The 22,875-nt window shown below is 46.6% G+C and overlaps 1 protein-coding gene across 2 annotated transcripts in view; it reads right to left on the reverse strand.

The window, feature by feature from the left end:
• Positions 1-21,832, reverse strand: part of PIR (pirin) — a 97,471-nt gene extending 75,639 nt beyond the window's left edge. The window contains exons 1-2 of one of the 2 annotated variants that reach the window (XM_040423315.1): positions 21,776-21,832; positions 13,007-13,281 (exon numbers count right to left, since the gene is read on the reverse strand). In XM_040423315.1, coding sequence (XP_040279249.1) covers positions 13,007-13,120 — 114 coding nt within the window. In that variant the 5' untranslated portion in view covers positions 13,121-13,281; positions 21,776-21,832. Of the gene's footprint in view, positions 1-13,006; positions 13,282-21,333; positions 21,600-21,775 lie in introns of those variants that run through there. The other variant, XM_040423314.1, reaches the window with a different exon arrangement.
• Positions 21,833-22,875: the final 1,043 nt, after the last annotated feature.

The following is a 22,875-nucleotide window of genomic DNA, read 5'->3' on the forward strand; positions in this document are numbered from 1 at the left end:
ACAGGAATGTATTTTTATTTCCTGTCCGTTCTTCCCCATTTAAATGAATGGTTCCGCATACGGGTTGCAAAAAAACCAGTAATGACTCAGTGTGCATTCCGCGTCCGTATGTCCGCGTGGATCTTCCGCAAACAAATATAACATGTCCTATTATTGTCCGCATTATGGACAAGGATAGGACTGTTCTATTAGGGACCGGCCGTTCTGTTCTGCAAAATGCGGAATGCACATGGCCGGTATCCGTGTTTTGCAGATCCGCAATTTGTGGAGCGCAAAACATCCAATGGTCATGTGCATGCGTGCTCAAATTTGAGGTTCTTAGTGCACATTGTCATCAAACTGAGCGAGCCCACAGCTGTTTGCGAAGACAGCGCCGCGGCCTTCTCGCAGCTCACCAAGCATAGCGCCGTACATTGTATAGTGGCTGTGCTCGGTATTGCAGCTCAGCCCCATTCACTTCAATGGAGCTGAGCTGGCCTAGGCCACGTGACCAATGAACCTGATGTCACATGGCGTAGGCAAATCTGAGAGAAGGCCGCGGGGCTACTGTGAGCGCCTGCACCTCCTCAAACAGCTGATCGATGGGGATCACGGAAAACCCCTTTAATAAATGTCTATTGGAAAAAAATATTTTTTAGCCCAAAGACGGTGGTCATTAGTACGATGGTTCATCCACATACGGTGTGCATATGGTCGGCAGCACGTCCCCTGTTTACACAGGATGCGATCAGCGACAAACGAGCATTTGTTCATCTGTCAGCTGATCTGCGAACATATATACACAGGGGAATGATCGAGAATGAACGGTCAGACGAATGTGCGCTTATCTTATAACAGCAGCAATAACGCTGGGTTCACATCACGTTTTTGTCTTACATTTAAAGTATACATTAAACAGATGCCTCTGACGGATGCCTTACAGTGGCATCCGGTCACCATAGACTTCTATTGTAAAAAAAAAAAAACGTATACATTTTTTACTGGACCCGGTGGGATGGAAAAGTATGGTATACTACACTTGCTTCTTTTTTCCCCCCAACGTATATGTTAAACGTAGGCAAAAAACGGTATGTAAACCAAGCCTAAACAGTATCGTCACACATACACCACAACACTCACTTTCACGAACCCACTGGACTTCAAACTCACTCCAATGGACAGGAATTCAAGGGGTTTTCTAAAACTTATATACTTATAGTCCAAGTATCTGATCATTGGGGGGGTCTGACACCCCCGCCAATCAGCTTTTTGAGAAAGCACTTGCGCTCACAGTAGCGCCGCGGCCTTCTCTCAGCTTAGCCTAGACCATGTGCAGCGTCCCACCTATATGTGTAAATGGGACACTTCAAACATCTGCAATTGCATCGTATGGTATTTCCTATTTTCTGGCTGGCAATGTCATTACATCCATTCGCCCCTAGGTGGTGCTGGCACCACATAGTATATATAGTGAGGTGTGTCTAGCTTAGAGCAGAATGTAGAAAAGGAAGTTGGAGGTGGAAGAAGCAAGTCCATGGAGGAGAGACACAGGCCAAAGTCACCATGTAACTGCTGTACTTTCCTCTGGGCCCTGATCAAGTCTGGAGAAGATCATTACAGAAGACCAGCACCAGACCGTGAGTCTATACACAGAGATGCAAGGAGACTAGTGAGGGTAACAGCTAACCAAGGCTTATAGACCTCATTAGCACACGTGACCAGGAGACGCTTACAGAGTGCCTGGACACAGCCAGACAACTTAGGCCAAGTTGTTATTATCACTAACTTAAAGGGGTATTCCCATCTTCAGTTTTAATACCTTCGTCCAGCGTGACGTCCACTTCCTGGATTCGGCTGGGCTTGAGTGATGTCTTCTCCCGGCCAGGCTGCGCTTGCGGAGAAGACTGAAGTTTTTCTCCCGGCCGGGCCGTGCAATGTCCTGAACACGCACGCCGCGCATGCGCCATGGTGACTTATTCCTGGCCTGTATAGTACAGAGCCGGCGTGCGCGTTCACGGCTCTATACTATACTGGCCAGGAAGAAGTCATCATGTGCGGCGGCGTGCGCGTTCAGGACATTGCGCGGCCCGGCCGGGAGAGAATCTTCAGTCTTCCTTTACCAGGTGCCCGGGCATTAGGGGGGGGGGTCATTATAGGGGGTGAAGTTTAGTTTCCAGCACACAGAGTGCCAGAGAGGTGCCTAATTTATTAGACACATCTGCCTCTTAATGTTAGGCACAGCTTACTCCAGCGCAGGGGCAACAAGACGGGATTATGGGAACTTCCCCTCACTGGATCACGTATATCACTCTCATTCTCCTCCTTATCCTGTGTGATGGCTTAAAGAGGGCCTTTCACCTTTCCTGATATGTCCGTTCTAGTAACTACTTTTCCAAGTGCCATTCCTCTGTTATTTAGACTAAAATTTTATGAAAGAATTGCCAGCAGTCTCCAATAAAGGTCCAGATGGGAGTTACCAGTAGGGGTTGTGTCCCTACACAGTCTGACACTGGTAACATTGATTGGATAATGTCAGACTGTGCAGGGACCCCCCCCCCCCCCCCCCCCTCCCCCATCTGATAACACCCATCTTGTCCTTTATTAAAGGATGCTGGCAATTCATTCATAAACTTCCAAAAGGAATAATAGAGCAACACAGAGTCATAAGAATAGATGCACCAGAATTCAAGTAGTTACTAAAACTGACATGCCCCCGGTGGCTGTTCTCGGAACTGCCTGCTCCTGCTGACCGCACTTGTTTTCAGACCGGCTCGCGCACAGGCACAGGTAAGGACTTACCTGTGCCTCGCCGGACTTGTGAAAAAAGATGGCAGCCCGCATATGTTCGCATGCGAACTGGCCATCACTGCTTAGGAAGCCCTGGCACGCTGCACATGTGACATCCCGTTTATCTAGGGTGGACAATCTGGTTTTCTGGTTCCCTGTCCTCCATCCGGCACAGGGCCTGGACGGACACAGGGATACCCACCCTTTCAGCAGCACTGTGCTATCTGAGCATGAGCTGTAAGCACAAACTGACCGAGGCTTCTCTCACCCCCGGTCAGTCACTAGAACCGCAGACATGGCTGACTGAGGGGGAGAGAAGCGCCTGGGCTGCCCTCAGCTCACATTCCCTTGAAAGTGCTTCCCTCTCCTCCCATTTCCTTCCTGCCGTGGCTTCATGGAACCGGGGGCGAGGTTTATCCGTGTGGTGGCGTGGCTGGTGACATCCGGCTTTCTGGGGTGAAGCCAGCGGCCACCCTACGTTCATCAGTCACATGGCACAATTCAGACCCATTGAAGTGAAGAGGGCCGAGCTGCAAAACCAAGCACAACACTAGCAGAATCTGAAGGACTGACTTTTTCTATGGAGACCCCAATTATACGTGGCCTTCTACAATAGCCCCGTTATGGAACTGATTTTCAGCTGCAAATATTTCAAGCATGCAATTCTTCCATGCGTGAATATACCCAAATAGTGTCCCCCCCCCCCCTCCCCCCCCTCACCAAAATGTTGGATTCTGATCTTCTCCCGTTTCTAGTGTATAGTTTCAGGGTTCCCCCCCCTCCCCCGCAGCCCGGTCACTGCATACATATTTTCCTATTGCCGTGCCCCAATTTGATCTCTCTAAAATCAACAAACTATTGTAGGCGAATTTGGCAGGATGTGCAGTAATTCAGTTGTGGGATCTCCTTGTGAGCAGGACACGAGGAGCGTTCCAAGCAGATGAATCATTGCTTTACTTTGGAAGCCGCCTGTGTTATGCGTTCACCCCGCTGCGGATACATTGTAGTGCTGACAACTGCTATAGAACCAATATGAAAGGCAAGCAAAGCCAATCTGTCAGCAGGATTAGCCCTAGTAAACCAGGCATATTGTCTGGTAGGGCTTACCCTGCTGCTTACAATCATACCTTTCTTAACCACCTCAGCCCCCAGTGCTTAAACACCCTGAAAGACCAGGCCACTTTTTACACTTCTGACCTACACTACTTTCACCGTTTATTGCTCGGTCATGCAACTTACCACCCAAATGAATTTTACCTCCTTTTCTTCTCACTAATAGAGCTTTCATTTGGTGGTATTTCATTGCTGCTGACATTTTTACTTTTTTTGTTATTAATCGAAATTTAACGATTTTTTTGCAAAAAAATGACATTTTTCACTTTCAGTTGTAAAATTTTGCAAAAAAAAACGAGATCCATATAGAAATTTTGCTCTAAATTTATAGTTCTACATGTCTTTGATAAAAAAAAAATGTTTGGGTAAAAAAAAAAAATGGTTTGGGTAAAAGTTATAGCGTTTACAAACTATGGTACAAAAATGTGAATTTCCGCTTTTTGAAGCAGCTCTGACTTTCTGAGCACCTGTCATGTTTCCTGAGGTTCTACAATGCCCAGACAGTACAAACACCCCACAAATGACCCCATTTCGGAAAGTACACACCCTAAGGTATTCGCTGATGGGCATAGTGAGTTCATAGAACTTTTTATTTTTTGTCACAAGTTAGCGGAAAATGATGATTTTTTTTTTCTTACAAAGTCTCATATTCCACTAACTTGTGACAAAAAATAAAAACTTCTATGAACTCACTATGCCCATCACGAAATACCTTGGGGTCTCTTCTTTCCAAAATGGGGTCACTTGTGGGGTGGTTATACTGCCCTGGCATTCTAGGGGCCCAAATGTGTGGTAAGGAGTTTGAAATCAAATTTAGTAAAAAATGACCTGTGAAATCCGAAAGGTGCTCTTTGGAATATGGGCCCCTTTGCCCACCTAGGCTGCAAAAAAGTGTCACACATCTGGTATCTCCGTACTCAGGAGAAGGTGGGGAATGTGTTTTGGGGTGTCATTTTACATATACCCATGCTGGGTGAGAGAAATATCTTGGCAAAAGACAACTTTTCCCATTTTTTTATACAAAGTTGGCATTTGACCAAGATATTTATCTCACCCAGCATGGGTATATGTAAAAAGACACCCCAAAACACATTCCTCAACTTCTCCTGAATACAGAGATACCAGATGTGTGACACTTTTTTGCAGCCTAGGTGGGCAAAGGGGCCCATATTCCAAAGAGCACCTTTCGGATTTCACAGGTCATTTTTTACAGAATTTGATTTCAAACTCCTTACCACACATTTGGGCCCCTAGAATGCCAGGGCAGTATAACTACCCCACAAGTGATCCCATTTTGGAAAGAAGACACCCCACGGTATTCCGTGAGGGGCATGGCGAGTTCCTAGAATTTTTTATTTTTTGTCACAAGTTAGTGGAAAATGATGTTTTTTTTTTTTTCTCATACAAAGTCTCATATTCCACTAACTTGTGACAAAAAATAAAAACTTCCATGAACTCACTATGCCCATCAGCGAATACCTTGGGGTCTCTTCTTTCCAAAATGGGGTCACTTGTGGGGTAGTTATACTGCCCTGGCATTCTAGGGGCCCAAATGTGTGGTAAGGAGTTTGAAATCAAATTCAGTAAAAAATGACCTGTGAAATCCGAAAGGTGCTCTTTGGAATATGGGCCCCTTTGCCCACCTAGGCTGCAAAAAAGTGTCACACATCTGGTATCTCTGTATTCAGGAGAAGTTGAGGAATGTGTTTTGGGGTGTCTTTTTACATATACCCATGCTGGGTCAGATAAATATCTTGGTCAAATGCCAACTTTGTATAAAAAAATGGGAAAAGTTGTCTTTTGCCAAGATATTTCTCTCACCCAGCATGGGTATATGTAAAATGACACCCCAAAACACATTCCCCACCTTCTCCTGAGTACGGAGATACCAGATGTGTGACACTTTTTTGCAGCCTAGGTGGGCAAAGGGGCCCATATTCCAAAGAGCACCTTTCGGATTTCACAGGTCATTTTTTACTGAATTTGATTTCAAACTCCTTACCACACATTTGGGCCCCTAGAATGCCAGGGCAGTATAACTACCCCACAAGTGACCCCATTTTGGAAAGAAGAGACCCCAAGGTATTCGCTGATGGGCATAGTGAGTTCATGGAAGTTTTTATTTTTTGTCACAAGTTAGTGGAATATGAGACTTTGTATGAAAAAAATAAAAAAATAAAAAATCATCATTTTCCACTAACTTGTGACAAAAAATAAAAAATTCTAGGAACTTGCCATGCCCCTCACAGAATACCTTGGGGTGTCTTCTTTCCAAAATGGGGTCACTTGTGGGGTAGTTATACTGCCCTGGCATTTTCCAGGGGCCCTAATGTGTGGTAAGTAGGTAAATGACCTGTGAAATCCGAAAGGTGCTCTTTGGAATGTGGGCCCCTTTGCCCACCTAGGCTGCAAAAAAGTGTCACACATCTGGTATCTCCGTACTCGGGAGAAGGTTAGAAATGTGTTTTGTGGTGTCATTTTACATATACCCATGCTGGGTGAGAGAAATATCTTGGCAAAAGACAACTTTTCCCATTTTTTTATACAAAGTTGGCATTTGACCAAGATATTTATCTCACCCAGCATGGGTATATGTAAAAAGACACCCCAAAACACATTCCTCAACTTCTCCTGAATACAGAGATACCAGATGTGTGACACTTTTTTGCAGCCTAGGTGGGCAAAGGTGCCCAAATTCCTTTTAGGAGGGCATTTTTAGACATTTGGATACCAGACTTCTTCTCACACTTTGGGGCCCCTAAAATGCCAGGGCAGTATAAATACCCCACATGTGACCCCATTTTGGAAAGAAGACACCCCAAGGTATTCAATGAGGGGCATGGCGAGTTCATAGAAAAAAAAATTTTTTGGCACAAGTTAGCGGAAATTGATTTTTTTTGATTTTGTTCTCACAAAGTCTCCCTTTCCGCTAACTTGGGACAAAAATTTCAATCTTTCATGGACTCAATATGCCCCTCAGCGAATACCTTGGGGTGTCTTCTTTCCAAAATGGTGTTATTTGTGGGGTGTTTGTACTGCCCTGGCATTTGAGGGTCTCCACAATCATTACATGTATGGCCAGCATTAGGAGTTTCTGCTATTCTCCTTATATTGAGCATACGGGTAATGAGATTTTTTTTTTCCGTTCAGCCTCTGGGCTGAAAGAAAAAAATGAACGGCACAGATTTCTTCATTCGCATCGATCAATGTGGATGAAAAAATCTCTGCCAAAAAAAGAAAAAGGAGGGGAAAGGCGTCTGCCAGGACATAGGAGCTCCGCCCAACATCCATACCCACTTCAGCTCGTATGCCCTGGCAAACCCGATTTCTCCATTCACATCAATCGATGTGGATGAATAAATCATTGCCGGGATTTTTTTTTTTATATATACAAAGTGTTTGCCAAAGTATATGAACACCGCCACCTCCTCAGCTCATATGCCTCGGCAAACGTATCTTTTACTGCAGAGGAGAAATCTCGTCTTGCAGCGCCGCATACACCGACTTGCGTGTAATCTGACAGCAGCGCAATGCTTCTGTCCGAATGCACATCAGTGCTGCAGCTAGTCGATCGGTTGGTCCACCTGGAAGGTAAAAAAAACAAAACAAAAAAGAAAAAACCAGGCCGCAAAGCAATAACTTTATTAACTTTTTTTAAACTTTTTAAACTTTTTTACTTACCGGTAATTTTTTTTTTGTTTCGTTTTTTTTACCTTTATAGAACAAACCTCTCCTTCCCCATGGGACAATGTGCAAAGCGCAAATCGCCCAAAGATGTGGCGAAGTACGTTATGCACTTTATCCCAGGTGAAAGGAGAGGTTTGCAGCAGCTGTGAGTGTAAGGGCCCTAATAGCCCTGTGTGCCTGTCCTGTGAGATGCAATCCCTATGCTAGGTGTACCTGTGTGTGGTACTTCCGGAAACACTCACCTAAGTATAGGGCAGGGTGGTCAGGGCAGTCAGGACAGAAATAGCGGGTGTCACGCCTTATTCCACTCCTGCTACAGACACAACATTTTTTTCGGGGTGGCGGTTGGGTTGAGGTACCAGCAACGACACTGGGGAAATGTCGCTCGTGTAGACGGCTAACTACACTGGTGGATGGGGCCACGGAACCTCCTGGGTAAAGGAGGTTCGCGATGATCTCTTCCTGGAATTTGAGGAAGGATCCTGTTCTCCCAGCCTTACTGTAGAGAACAAAACTATTGTACAGCGCCAATTGAATTAAATATACAGACACCTTCTTATACCAGCGTCTGGTTCTGCGGGAAACTAAATAGGGAGCCAACATCTGGTCATTGAAGTCCACCCCTCCCATGAGCGCATTATAGTCGTGGACTGAGAGGGGCTTTTCAATGACACGGGTTGCCCTTTCAATTTGGATTGTCGTGTCTGCGTGAATGGAGGAGAGCATGTAAACGTCACGCTTGTCTCTCCATTTCACCGCGAGCAGTTCTTCGTTACACAAGGCAGCCCTCTCCCCCCTTGCAAGACGGGTGGTTACAAGCCGTTGGGGGAAGCCCACGCGACTAGTTCGCGCGGTGCCACAGGCGCAAATCCGTTCTAGAAACAAATGCCTAAAGAGGGCCACACTTGTGTAAAAATTGTCCACATAAAGATGGTACCCCTTGCCGAATAAGGGTGACACCAAGTCCCAGACTGTCTTCCCACTGCTCCCCAGGTAGTCAGGGCAACCGACCGGCTCCAGGGTCTGATCTTTTCCCTCATAGATCCGAAATTTGTGGGTATAGCCTGTGGCCCTTTCACAGAGCTTATACAATTTGACCCCATACCGGGCACGCTTGCTTGGGATGTATTGTTTGAAGCCAAGGCGCCCGGTAAAATGTATTAGGGACTCGTCTACGCAGATGTTTTGCTCAGGGGTATACAAATCTGCAAATTTCTGGTTGAAATGGTCTATGAGGGGCCGAATTTTGTGGAGCCGGTCAAAAGCTGGGTGGCCTCTGGGACGGGAGGTGGTGTTGTCGCTAAAATGCAGAAAACGCAGGATGGTCTCAAATCGTGTCCTGGACATAGCAGCAGAGAACATGGGCATGTGATGAATTGGGTTCGTGGACCAATATGACCGCAATTCATGTTTTTTTGTCAGGCCCATGTTGAGGAGAAGGCCCAGAAAAATTTTAAGTTCGGAAACTTGGACTGCTTTCCACCGGAAAGGCTGGGCATAATAGCTTTCCGGGTTTGCGGTTATAAATTGTGTGGCATACTGGTTGGTCTCTGCCACGACTAAGTCCAAGAGCTCCGCAGTCAAGAACAGCTCAAAAAATCCCAGGGCCGAACCGATTTGAGCCGTCTCAACCCGAACTCCAGACTGGGCGGTGAAAGGGGGAACTACAGGTGCGGCTGAAGTTGGTGACTGCCAATCAGGGTTTGCCAGCACCTCAGGGACTCTAGGGGGTCTACGGGCCTGTCTGCGCGGTGGCTGCGACGGGGTAACTACTGCACGTGCCACCGTACCAGCTTCAACTGCCCTTCTGGTGCTCGCTACTTCACCATGTTGTACGGCAGTGCTGGTACTAGGTCCAGGAAGGGCTGCGCTGCTGGTGTATGCCTCACCACGTGATCCGGCAGCGACAGCCCCACTCTGCTGCTCTTGAAACGGATCCTGCGTAACCTGTGGTCTAGCGACACGGGGCCGGGTACGCCTGGTGCTGCCAGGGACCTCCACCTCCTCGTCCGAACTTTGGGTCAGAGAGCCACTGCTTTCCACAGGTTCATATTCTGACCCGCTAGATTCGTCAGATGAGGGTTCCCACTCCTCATCCGACTGGGTCAGAATCCTGTAGGCCTCTTCAGAAGAATACCCCCTGTTTGACATTTTGGACTACTAAATTTAGGGGTATTCCCTGAGACTACCCAAGAAAAAAAGCAAACCTGTCTTACAAAGGGGAGGCTAGCGAAGTACCGGAGGCCGCTGCGGTTGATAAAAAATATCAAAACTGATTTTTTTATCGCCGCAGTGCGTGTAAAGTGAATGTGCAGTGATCAAAAAATAATAATTTTTTGTCACTGCGGTGGGGCGGGTGTGGGTGAACGCACGTGTGGGCGACCGATCAGGCCTGATCGGGCAAACACTGCGTTTTGGGTGGAGGGCGAACTAAAGTGACACTAATACTATTATAGATCTGACCGTGATCAGTTTTGATCACTTACAGATACTATAAAAGTACAAATGCTGATTAGCGGTACGCTAATCAGCGAATAAAAGTGACTGCGGTGCGGTGGGGTGGGCGCTAACTGACGCTAACTACCTAACCAAGGGGCCTAAACTATCCCTAAAACCTATCAGTCAATACCAGTGAAAAAAAAAAAGTGACAGTTTACACTGATCACTTTTTTTCCTTTCACTGGTGATTGACAGGGGCGATCAAAGGGGTGATCAAAGGGTTAATTGGGGTGCAGGGGGGTGATCTGGGGCTAAGGTGTAGTGTTTGGTGTACTCACAGTTCAGTCTGCTCCTGTGCTGGATCCAACCGACGAAAAGGACCAGCAGAGGAGCAGACAAGCCATATAACAGATCATATTTACTAATATGATGTGTTATCTGGCTTGTGATTCGATTTTTTTAAAAATCAGCAACCTGCCAGCGACGATCATTGGCTGGCAGGTTGCTGATGCAATTCTCCTCGAACTTTTGCCGGCCCGCGATGCGCATGCGCGGGCCGGCTGAGACCGAAATCTCGCGTCTCGCGAGAGGACGCGCCGGCGCGTCCACTCGTAATGAAACAACCACCTCCAGGACGCGTCTGTGCGTACAGCGGTCCGGAGGTGGTTAAAGGGGTTATCCGACCCCCCTACAATGCCCCCCAAAATGCCTGGGCCCCTCATACTGGTTATACTTACCCCACTCCCCGGCACCTGCGTCGCTTCTGATCCCCACATCGCCGCAGCTGCATCTCCCCATTGCGCAGATCAAAACATCCGGCGACGGGGAATTGGAGTGGGCGGCAGCCAATAGCAGGCCACGATGGGAACGAGCCTCCCTAGCATCGTGGGTGACGCTAGAAAGGCATGTCCTTGGTTGCCCAAAACCAAACCCCTACCGCCACCCCCATGTTTTGATCCGCACGACAGGCAGATGCAGCGGTTGCTGGGGAGCAGGGTAAGTATAACCTGCATGAGGGGCCCGGGCATTTTGGTGGTTGGATAACTCCTTTAAGCTGATCTGATGTCCTTTTTACGGGGAAATTGTTTTAACTTATATGCAAATGAGGTGATATCATTACAGGCAGGATTAGAATGACAGATAAGACATGACCCATCAATCAAAATAGGTGAAAATAGGCCAAAGCTTATCTATTAATTCCTTGTACAATGACTTCTGCACTGAGCACAGAGCATGCCCAGAAAACTCTCCCATTCCAGTACCAATTCAATATACCACCACTGATTGCAATTCACAACTCAACCACTGGGTGGTCACACATGTAGGATAGCTATCTCTTTACACAATATCACAAAATAAAGTATATAAAAACAAAAAACACAACTTCAACATTTCAGGATGATTAAATTTAACAAGTACATATCATATATTCCACCCTTTCACCCCCGGAGTTTTTTTTTTTTGCATTTTCGTTTTGCTCTCCCTGCCTTACCAGAGCCATAACTTTTTTATTTGTCTGTTCACATAGCCATATGAGATCTTGTTTTTTGCGGGACAAGTTGTACTTTCCAACATCACCATTTAATATTGCATATGATGTAGTGGGAAGCGGGAAAAAAAATTCCAAATGGGGTGAAATAAAATTTTTAAAAAAAGCAATTCCACCACAGTTTTACAGGTTTTTCATTTAAGACGTTCAATGTACGATAAAACTGACCAGTTACTTTTATTCTACAGGTCAGTACAAATCCGGCGATACCTTATATGTTTTTCTTGCGTTTTGATAGTGATAAAAAAAATTACAAAGTGGGAAAAAAATCTGTTTTATTTTTTTGTCGCCATATTTTGACCCCTATAAAACTTTTTTTTTATTTTTATTATGTGTATGGACCTGTATAGAGTCTAATTTTTTGCGTGGCGATCTGAACTTGTCATTGATACCATTCTGTGTACCAGGATGTGTATGACTTTTTGATCACTCTTTAATAAATTTTTATGTAGAAAATGAAGCGGCGAATCGGCCATTTGGTCGCTTTTTTCCGTTTTGCTGTTTGCCGTATGGGGAATATATTTTTATACTATGGGCGTTTTCACACATTGCGACACCCATGATGTGTATTTTTTGAAATTTTTTAGTTCTTTTATTTTGGAAAAAGGGGGGTTATTTGAATTTTTATGTTATTTTTTTTATTTTTTTACACTTTTTTTTTTATAGTTCCCATAGGGAACTATAACAATCAATCATCTGATTGCCATTATCATAGACTCCAATGCACTAGCATTGGAATCTATGAGGATTTGGCTACTTTCCTATGGACCCCTATTACAGGCAAGGGCTCCATAGGAAATACTATGCAGCAGCCTCCTGTCATTCACAAAGACAGGGGCTGCTGCATACATGCCCTGCCTCCTCCAATCGCCACACGGGGGAGCCGGAGCACCACTGAAAGCGCGCGCTTTAGGTTTTCAGCGCGCTCAGATGCCGTGGTCAGGATTGAGAGGTTAAATGTCCGCGATCGGCATTACTGCTGGTTGCGTACATTAGCTGCGGGTGTCTGCTATAAGCGGGCGCCATCTTTAAAGACCCTCCCAGCACCGTACTATTACGGCGTTGGGGGTGAAGGGGTTAATACATGTTCTGCGGCAGATTTTACCAGGATACTGCATATTCCATGTGTAGGCCACACACATAATGTTTCTGATTTCACATCTATCATGTGATAAAACTCTGACAAAGATGCAATTTTTAGCAGACTACTATGAAATGAGTAGAAAACAAAGGATCATGTCATGGCCGGACTCATATTCTGATCAGATGACTTTTGCCCTGAGCCGGTTGAGATCAATTTGCCATCTTAAAAGTAAAACATCTTGTCTTTCCTTCCTTCATGGAACCACAAGAAACCTCAGGGATTTGTGGAACCGCGTTTAGGAAAAATGGCTTTATTGTCCGATACCTCAATGGACGGTTTTACTAAGAATGCAGAAATAAAGTGTCTACCTCTGGTCTGCCAATGCTCCTGTGGACACGGGCACCATCCCCCTCCGACTGCTCAACGCTCCGGACAAGCTTGGTCACTTTTCTGCAGGTCATTCTTGCGACCTGAGGAAGCATACACGAGTCAGACTCTGGTCGGAGATCCTGCGATCTGTAACATGCACCGAAAGGTTCGGCAGGAGGATTCCGTGTACGTTCTCCGAAAACCGCACACAGGAACGGAAAGCACAGGGAAGCGTAAGGCAGGACGTCCCAAGGTCTCCGCTTTGTTTTCTTAACTACATGGAAATAAAAATATAAATAACGTTAATGTCCCGAGGGGAGCAGCGGTGTGTGCACAGTCTACATTTAAAGGGGAACACAGTAAAAAAAAAAAGTTGGTGAACGCTTCAGGTAATTTTCAAAATGAAAACAAGCTTTTTATGCGACAGTAAAATGTTATATGCAATTAATATCGGAAGCCAAGATGGAAATGGACGAGACAAAAAGAAAGGTGACACCAGAATAGGACCAGTGGGTCATAAGTAAAGGTGGATTTAGTCTACTTTAACACTAGAGTTTTTGCTGGATCCGGCAGGGTTCAGCAAAAACGCTTCCGTTACTGATATTACATGAACGGATCCGGTTGTATTATCTTTAACATTGCAAAGACGGATCCGTCATTAAAGGGGTTGTCCGGGTTCAGAGCTGAACCCGGATATACCTCCATTTTCACCCAGGCAGTTCCCCTGACCTGAGCAGTGTGTTCGGTGACGTCACCGGCTCTGATGGGCGGGCTTTAGCGCTGCCCTAGCCGTTTTACTGGCTAGAGCAGCGCTTAAGCCCGCCCATCAGTGCCTGTGACGTCACCGGGCTACCTGAGCAGCCGGTGGAAGAGACTTCAAGGGCTTCTGTCACCCCACTAAAGTAATTTTTTTTTTTTTGGCTACTTAAATTCCTTATACTGCGATATATCAATATATAATGCTCTTACTCATTTTCATTCAGTAGTTTCATAAAAAAACAGACTTTTATAATATGTAAATTACCTGTCTACCAGCTAGTAGGGCGGCTACTTGCTGGTAGCAGCCACATCCTCCTCTCATAAAGACGCCCCCTCCTCATGTTGATTGACAGGGCCAGCGAACGCACTCGTCCTCTGACTGGCCCTGTCTGCAATTCAAATCCCGCGCCTGTCTTCATTCGGCTCGGCTCCTCAGCACTTCCCTCAGTGCGCCTGCGCCGAATGACGTCACCGAAAGAGAAGACGTCATCGGCGCAGGCGCACTGAGCGAGTGCTGAGGAGGCGAGCCTCCTTCTCTCAGTGCGCCTGCGCCGAATGAAGACAGGCGCTGGATTTGAATTGCAGACAGGGCCAGTCAGAGGACGAGTGCGTTCGCTGGCCCTGTCAATCAACATGAGGAGGGGGCGTCTTTATGAGAGGAGGATGCGGCTGCTACCAGCAAGTAGCCGCCCTACTTGCTGGTAGAGAGGTAATTTACATATTATAAAAGTACGTTTTTTGATTAAACTACTGAACGAAAATGAGTAAGAGCATCATATATTGATATATCGCAGTATAAGGAATTTAAGTAGCCCAAAAAAATAAAATTACTTTAGTGGGGTGACAGAAGCCCTTTTTAACTCTTCTGTCACCCCACTGAAGTCATTTTTTTTTTTTGGCTACTTAAATTCCTTATACTGCGATATATCAATATATAATGCTCTTACTCATTTCACCTCCGGCGAAGAATTTCCTATAAGAAAACGGGGCTTTAGAAACATGTGGAAAAGGTAGGACATGGATGTATGTTATATGTATGTCTGTCTTGTACTAATGGAACAAAGTCCTCAATCCCGGACAACCCCATTAACTCCATTGAAAGTCATTGGTGGACGGATCCGTTTTCTATTGTGGCAGAGAAAATGGATCCATCCAATTGACTTGCATTGGGGGTCATGCCGGATCCGTCTTGCTCCGCATCCCAGGACGGAAAGCAAAATACAACATGTTGCGGTTTGCTCTCCGGTCTGGGATCAGTGCGATTTTATTTATTTATTTTTTCACGCATGGTTGCTAGGTGACAGTCTATTCACTGTATTATTTTCCCTTATAACATGGTTATAAGGGAAAATAATAGCATTCTTTAATACAGAATGCCTAGTAGAAGGTCAATTGAGGGTTAAAAAAATCAATTAACTCACCTCCTGCAATTGACCGCGTAGCTGCCGGTGTTCCGTGAAATTATGGTACCTGGAAGCTTCAAGAGGAGGTGTAATCTTAGAGCCCGGCACCTGATTGGCTGAAAAGAAGGTGTGTTGGCGCCTGCGCACAACCAACTTGGGTACCGTAATTTTACATTCAGCGCCTGTGAACGCGCACAGGGAGGAAGGGTACCTTTGATTTACAGGCCACGGCGCATGCGCAAACCAGATTGCCTTGTGAAGCAGACAGGGTACCGAAATATTACAGCTCGCGCCTGTGAAGGAGCAGAGGGAGGGGAGGGATGCAGGGAGGAGAGGGAGGTTTGCCCGCAACATGATTGGCTGAACCTCCCGGGGTACCTAATTTTAACTGCCGTAAATGTAACCTCCCTGCATCCCTCCCTCCCCTCCTTGACAGGCGCGAGCTGTAATATTTCGGTACCCTGTCTGCTTTACAAAGCAATCTGGTTTGCGCATGCGCGGTGGCCCGTAAATCAAAGGTACCCTTCCTCCCTCCCTGTGCGCGTTCACAGGCGCTGCATGCAAAATTATGGTACCCAGGTTGGTTGTGCGCAGGCGCTAACATGCCTTCTTTTCAGCCCGTAAATCATAGGTACCCTCCCTCCCTGTGCGCGTTCACATGTAAAATGACGATACCCAGGTTGGTTGTGCGTAGGCACCAACACGCCTTCTTTTCAGCCAATCAGGTGCTGGGCTCTAAGATCCCACCTCCTTTTGAAGCTTCCGGTGTGCCTACGTCACTACCGGAAGTGACGAGGGTACCAAAATTTAACAGGTACCATCATTTCACGGAACACTGGTCTCCTGTTCTTTCTTCAGGACCTGTCAAAGGACCTGTGGTGAAATCACTGTGCTCATCACATGGTCCATCACCATGGTGATGGACCATGTGATGAGCTCAGTGACGTCACCACAGGTCCTTTGACAGGTCCTGAAGAAAGAACAGGAGACCGGCAGCTGTGCGATCAATTGGAGGAGGCGAGTTAATTTATTTTTATTTTTTTTAACCCTCAATTGACCTTCTACTAAGCATTCTGTATTAAAGAATGCTATTATTTTCCCCTATAACCATGTTATAAGGGAAAATAATAAAATTTACAGAATACTGAACCCAAACCCGAACTTCTGTGAAGAAGTCTGGGTTCGAGTCTGGGTACCAAACATGCCGATTTTTCTCACGCGCATGCAAAACGCATTAAAACGCTTTGCACTCGCGGGGAAAAATAGTGCATGTTCCCGCAACGCACCCGCATCTTTTCCCGCAACGCACGTGTGAACCCAGCCTTAAACGGACAGATAATTGGGCAGATTATAGATAATGAACGTTCCTGCGAAGGCTCGTTCCCAACAATCTGCCTGTCTAAAGGTTCAGCAGATCACCAGATGAACGAGCTAAACGCTCATTCATCGGGTGATCCTTGTGCAAGCACCTAAATGATTATTTCTGGCCAGCAGATCGTGCCGTCTAAACAGCGATCTGCTACCCAGAAACAATGATTCTGTATGAGGACAAGCGATCGATACAGTGGAGGTGATCGCTGCATGTAAATGCAGCGGTCTCCTCCACTAAACGAGCAGCCGACTGTTGGGAAGGAACACTTCCTTCCCGACAATCTGCTGCTCATTAACCTGTCTAAATGCACCTTAGGGGTCCATTCACACATCCGTGTGTGTTTTGCGGATCCTCGGATCTGCAAAACACGGACAGCGGCAATGTGCGTTCCGCATTTGCTATTGCGGACAAGAATAGGACATGTTCTATTTTTTTCAGGATCGGAATTGCAGGTCCGCAATTCCGGATCGGGGCCGCACGTTGTGAGGCCCCATAGAAATGTATGGGACCGCAATTCCGTTCTGCAAAATGCGGAATGGAATTGCGGATGTGTGAATGGAGCCTAAAAAGGGGTTCTCCGGGCTTTTAATATTGATGACGTTCCTGCTATGCCTATGGCGAGCAGGAAGAGAAAAGAGAGACGGCACGCGTTCACTTCCCTTCATACAGCTGATCGGCGGGGGTGACAGGTGTCGGACCCCCGCCGATCTGATATTGATGATCTATCCTGAGGATAGGTCATCAATATTAAAAGCCTAGAGAACCTCTTTAAGACTGCTTTCACACGTCAGTGTTCCATCAGTGATTTCCATCAGTGATTGTGAGCCAAAACCAGGTGCAGATCTAAACACAGAACAGGTGCAGATCTTTCCCTTAGGCCTCATGCACACGGCCGTGTTCCGCGGCCGAGAGCGGTCCGTGGTAACCCGGCCGGGATTCCTGCTGACAGCAGGAGCGCATGGCGTCATTGGTTGCTATGACGCTGTGCACTTCATGCCGCCGCTGCACTACAGTAATACACTCGTATGATCTATACCAGTGTATTACTGTACAGCGGTGGCTGCATGAAGCGCACGGCGTCATAGCAACCAATGACGCCATGCGCTCCTGCTGTCAGAAGGAATCCCGGCCGGGTTACCACGGACCGCTCTCGGCCGTGGAACACGGCCGTGTGCATAAGGCCTTAGGCTGAGTTCACACGTGCGAGTATTCTGCGCGGATGCGATGCGTGAGTTGAACGCATTGCACCCGCACTGAATCCTGACCCATTCATTTCTATAGGGCTGTGCACACGAGCGGTGATTTTCACACATCACTTGTGCGTTGCGTGAAAATCGCAGCATGCTCATCTTTGTGCGTTTTTCACGTAACGCAGGCCCCATAGAAATGAATGGGGTTGCGTGAAAATCGCAAGCAAGTGCGGATGCGGTGCGATTTTCACGCATGATTGCTAGGTGACGATCGGGATGGGGACCCGATCATTATTATTTCCCCTTATAACATGGTTATAAGGGAAAATAATAGCATTCTGAATACAGAATGCATAGTAAAATAGGTCTGGAGGGGTTAAAAAAATAAATAAAAAAATAAATAAATTTAACTCGCCTTAATCCACTTGTTCGCGCAGCCAGCATCTCTTCTGTCTTTATCTGTGAGCAATAGGACCTTTGACGTCACTACGCTCATCACATGATCCATCACCATGGTGATGGATCATGTGATGGACCATGTGATGAACGCAGTGACGTCATCAAAGGTCCTATTGCTCACAGATAAAGACAGAAGAGATGCTGGCTGCGCGAACAAGTGGATTAAGGTGAGTTAAATTATTATTTTTATTTTTTTAACCCCTCCAGCGCTATTGTACTATATAACCATGGTATAAGGGGAAATAATACAATCTACACTACAACTAACCCAAACCTGAACTTCTGTAAAGAAGTTCAGGTCTGGGTACCACATTCAGTTTTTTATCACGCGTGTGCAAAACGCATTGCACCCGCGCGATAAAAACTGAACATCGGAACGCAATCGCAGTCAAAACTGACTGCAATTGCGTTCCTACTTGCGCGGGTTTGCCGCAACGCATCCGGACCTTATCCGGACACGCTCGTGTGAACTCAGCCTTATACCTTATGTCTGTGCAGGCTCCAGTCCTGGTTTTGGCTCACAATCACTGATGGAAATTACTGACCAAAACACTGACGTGTGAATGAGGCTTTACACAGAGATAAAGTATAATGGAAAGATTTGCACCTGTTGAGTTTGAATTTTTTCCATGAATTGAAAAGATCATCGCTAACGAGCGTTCACAGTAACGCGCGGTAGCAATGATCTGGTGGTGTAAATGTACCACTGATTACCCCCTGAACGATTTAACGTTTCCTGGTGGCAGATTGTGCTGTGCAAACATGATCTGCTTCTGGAAAGTCAGTATGGAGAAGAGCGATGGCATCCCTCCTGCTCATACTCTGGAGGAGATCGCTGCATGTAAATACAGGGGTCTCTTCCACTAGCGAGGAACATTTCCTTCCCGACAATCTGCTTGTACATCGTCCTGTGTAAGGCTAGGTCTACGCTACGACATTTGTCGCACCAATGTTGCGCGACAACTTTTATAATGGCAGTCTATGGTGTCGCGCTGCAACATGCGACATGCTGCGACTGCGACGCGACAGTCGCAGAAAAATCCATCTCAAATGGATTTTCTGCGACCGTTGCGTCTCAGTCGCAGCATTTTGCATGTTGCAGTGCGACACCATAGACTGCCATTATAAAAGTTGTCGCGCAACATTGGTGCGACAAATGTCGTCGTGTAGACCTAGCCTAAAGGGACTTTTAGAGCCACACCTGGTTTTGGCTCACAATCACTGATAGAAATCACTGATCAAACACTGACTGTGTGAACGCGGCCTTAGGTGTGTCAGAATAATGGGAGGGAGATTGGAAATTCACTGATAAACCAGGCACAGTAGGGCTAGGTCAGCTGAATGCAATACCTTTCTCTTAGTGATCCATCGCTTCATTGTGGAGAAAAAGTATTTGTAAGGCTTCATGCTCACGAACGTTTTGTGTTTTGCGGTCCACAAATTGCGGATCCGCAAAACACGGATGGTGTCCGTGTGCATTCCGCAATTTGCGGAACGGCACGGACAGCCATTGATATAACTGCCTATTCTTGTCCGCTTTTGCAACTTTTTGGGTTTACTTACACAAACAAATTGTAGCTTTTTGCATTTTTATACCACTCACTCCAATTTTGCAATGTGGGTAGAAAAGTGGGCATGGTTAGCTATGTATCTCTCCAGATTTAGAATTGAGACTTGAGTCTCACTCCAGTAGGAGGGTGGAGTAGGAAAACTGGTTATCCCCGCCGATCAGCTGTTAGAAGAGGCCTCTTCCTAGGCCATGTGACATCACTGAACATCGGCCCCAGGGCCTAGTTGCAGCTCAGCCCCATTCGAACAGTGGGGCTGAGCTGCAATACCAAGCACTGCCACTATACTATGTATGGCGCTGTGCTTGGAAGATGCGGGAGACGGCTGTGCTCCCCAGAGGTACGGTGAAACAGCTGATCGGCGGGGGTGCTGATACTCCTTATCATTTCCTGGATAACACCTTTAAGGGTCCATTCACACGTCCGTAGTGTATTGCGGATCCGCAATACATCCGGCCCCCAAACTGCCTATTCTTGTCCGCAATTGTGGACAAGAATAGGACATGTTCTATTTTTTTTCCGGAGCTGCGGACCGGGCTCCGGAAATGCGGATGTGGAGAGCACATAGTGTGCTCTCCGCATACATTCATGCCCCATTGAGAATGAATGGGTCCGCACCGTTCCGGATATTGCGGAACGGATGCGGAACCGTTCCACGGACGTGTGAATGGACCCTAAGGATAGGACAAATTTATCAAACAACATGGGACATTTGTTAAATGTGGCATAAAGTACTCCTACACAGACTCAAGGAAAACTGACTTCAAATTTTCCCATCATGATAAATTGCCCCCCTAATGTTCTCTTTGCTAAAATCCAATTCTTAGACGTCGCCAGGAGGGGGCAGCAGTTATTCATGTGCGTTGCATTCCCATAGGTGCAGTATGCCCATAGCACTGTGTGTACAGTATATACCCTACTTTCTCCTGATGTTTAGGACTACCGACTAGAACAGATCCCTTTAAACTGCGTCTTAAAGGGCGTGTCGAGGATTTGAGGGTGTGTCTTTATACATGTACAGTTTGTGTTACGACAGAGGAGCTCATATATGACAAGTGAGAGCTGGCGTAAATCATCACACAACCATACGTGTTTTTTGGTGCACAAACCGCGCATCCGCCAGACATGGATATTACCTGCGCACATGCCACATGGATGCGCCACTAAAGATAAGACATGTCCTATACTTTGCTGCAACATTCAGACCACGGACCCAATAGGTACGCATTGTGACGTGCACATGGATGGGATCCATATTTTGCGGATCTGCAGTTTGCGGACTGCAAAACACGGTCGTGTAAATGTCATTTTAGAGATAGGAGTCATCAGTTATACCTCGCGGATTGCTAGAACCAATGTCAATCAGCAGTAAAATAATCTGGAACAAATAATGCGGATTTTGCTACGGTTTTGTACGACCGCCACCTTTGCACTTAAAGAGCAAGAACCCACGAAATCCAGATAAAGCGGTGTCGCCCAAGGAAGTTCACACACTCCAGAAGCAGAATAAGCTAAAGAAATAGTATGATTAACCCTAAATGTAAGAAAGGAAAGTAATAGCGACTAGTAGCCTACCTGTCCTCCTTTCTCCAGGGCAGGCTCGGAGACAATGAGCGTGCGGTGGACGCGCAGCTTCCTATAAAGGCTGTGAGAACATGCTCACCATGATTCAGCAGAAACTCTGCCAAGTCGTGGCGGTGACATACAATATCATTAGGCTGACCGTCCCTGCCTGCTCATTATTAGGCGGCATAATTGAGGAGCTGTCAGTGGAGGAGCATGAGATGGCAGTGGTAGGGGAGGGGGTCATGTCAGGATAAAACCCAGCAACGCCCCTAAGATGTGCAACTCAACAACTGCAGGGTTAACTTGTGCAGCCATTCTGGTATGGAAGGAGTTGAAAAGCAAGTCTATGGAGGACTCCACCCTGTCACTCTCTGTAATGCTAGACCTTTAACACTATCCTTTCCAAGCTGCTTGTGTGCACAGTGCGCGGCGAGACCTCAGTATACAGTACCTGTCCTGTCACCCTGCTGCCGCAGTCCCTCTGAGCACACAGGAAGTCCCTCCTCTTTCTGACTGCTGCCTAAAGGAGCCAATGAGAGTGGGAGGAAGAGCTTCAGTTGCTATGGTAACACAAAGCATCCCAACACAGATCTGAAAAGTGGTGTGAAGGCTCATTTTCCAGACAGAAATAGAGAAATTGTTATAATGTCGTAGGGAAGTTAGTTTTATAATACAGACATTTAACTGTTTAAGCCTTTCATCTTTTCATTTTTCACATCCTCCCTTTCCGAAGCCATACGTTTTTTTTATTTCTCCGTTCACCCAGACGTATGAGGGCTGGCTTTTTGCAGGAACAGTTGTACTTTCTAATGGCACCATTTAGGGGAGATCTAATTACTATGTATAAATATATCAGGGGTCAGTACAGAGATCTCTCCCATCATCTATTTATCCCCAGGACTGTGACGAGGGGACATCCTCTGCGTCTGGAGGAGAGAAGGTTTGTACACAAACATAGAAAAGGGTTCTTTACGGTAAGAGCAGTGAGACTATGGAACTCTCTGCCTGAGGAGGTGGTGATGGTGAGTACAATAAAGGAATTCAAGAGGGGCCTGGATGTATTTCTGGAGCGTAATAATATTACAGGCTATAGCTACTAGAGAGGGGTCGTTGATCCAGGGAGTTATTCTGATTGCCTGATTGGAGTCGGGAAGGTATTTTTTTCCCCTTAACCACCTCCGGACCGCCTAACGCAGGATCGCGTTCCGGAGGTGGCAGCCCTGCGCAGAGTCACGCATATATGCGTCATCTCGCGATGGCCGAGATTTCCTGTGAACGCGCGCACACAGGCGCGCGCGCTCACAGGAACGGAAGGTAAGAGAGTTGATCTCCAGCCTGCCAGCGGCGATCGTTCGCTGGCAGGCTGGAGATGTGTTTTTTTTAACCCCTAACAGGTATATTAGACGCTGTTTTGATAACAGCGTCTAATATACCTGCTACCTGGTCCTCTGGTGGTCCCATTTGTTTGGATCGACCACCAGAGGACACAGGTAGCTCAGTAAAGTCCCACCAAGCACCACTACACTACACTACCCCCCCCCCCCCCCGTCA

The sequence above is a fragment of the Bufo bufo genome, chromosome 3 (assembly GCF_905171765.1).
Source record: "Bufo bufo chromosome 3, aBufBuf1.1, whole genome shotgun sequence".
NCBI classification, from domain to species: Eukaryota; Metazoa; Chordata; class Amphibia; order Anura; family Bufonidae; genus Bufo; species Bufo bufo.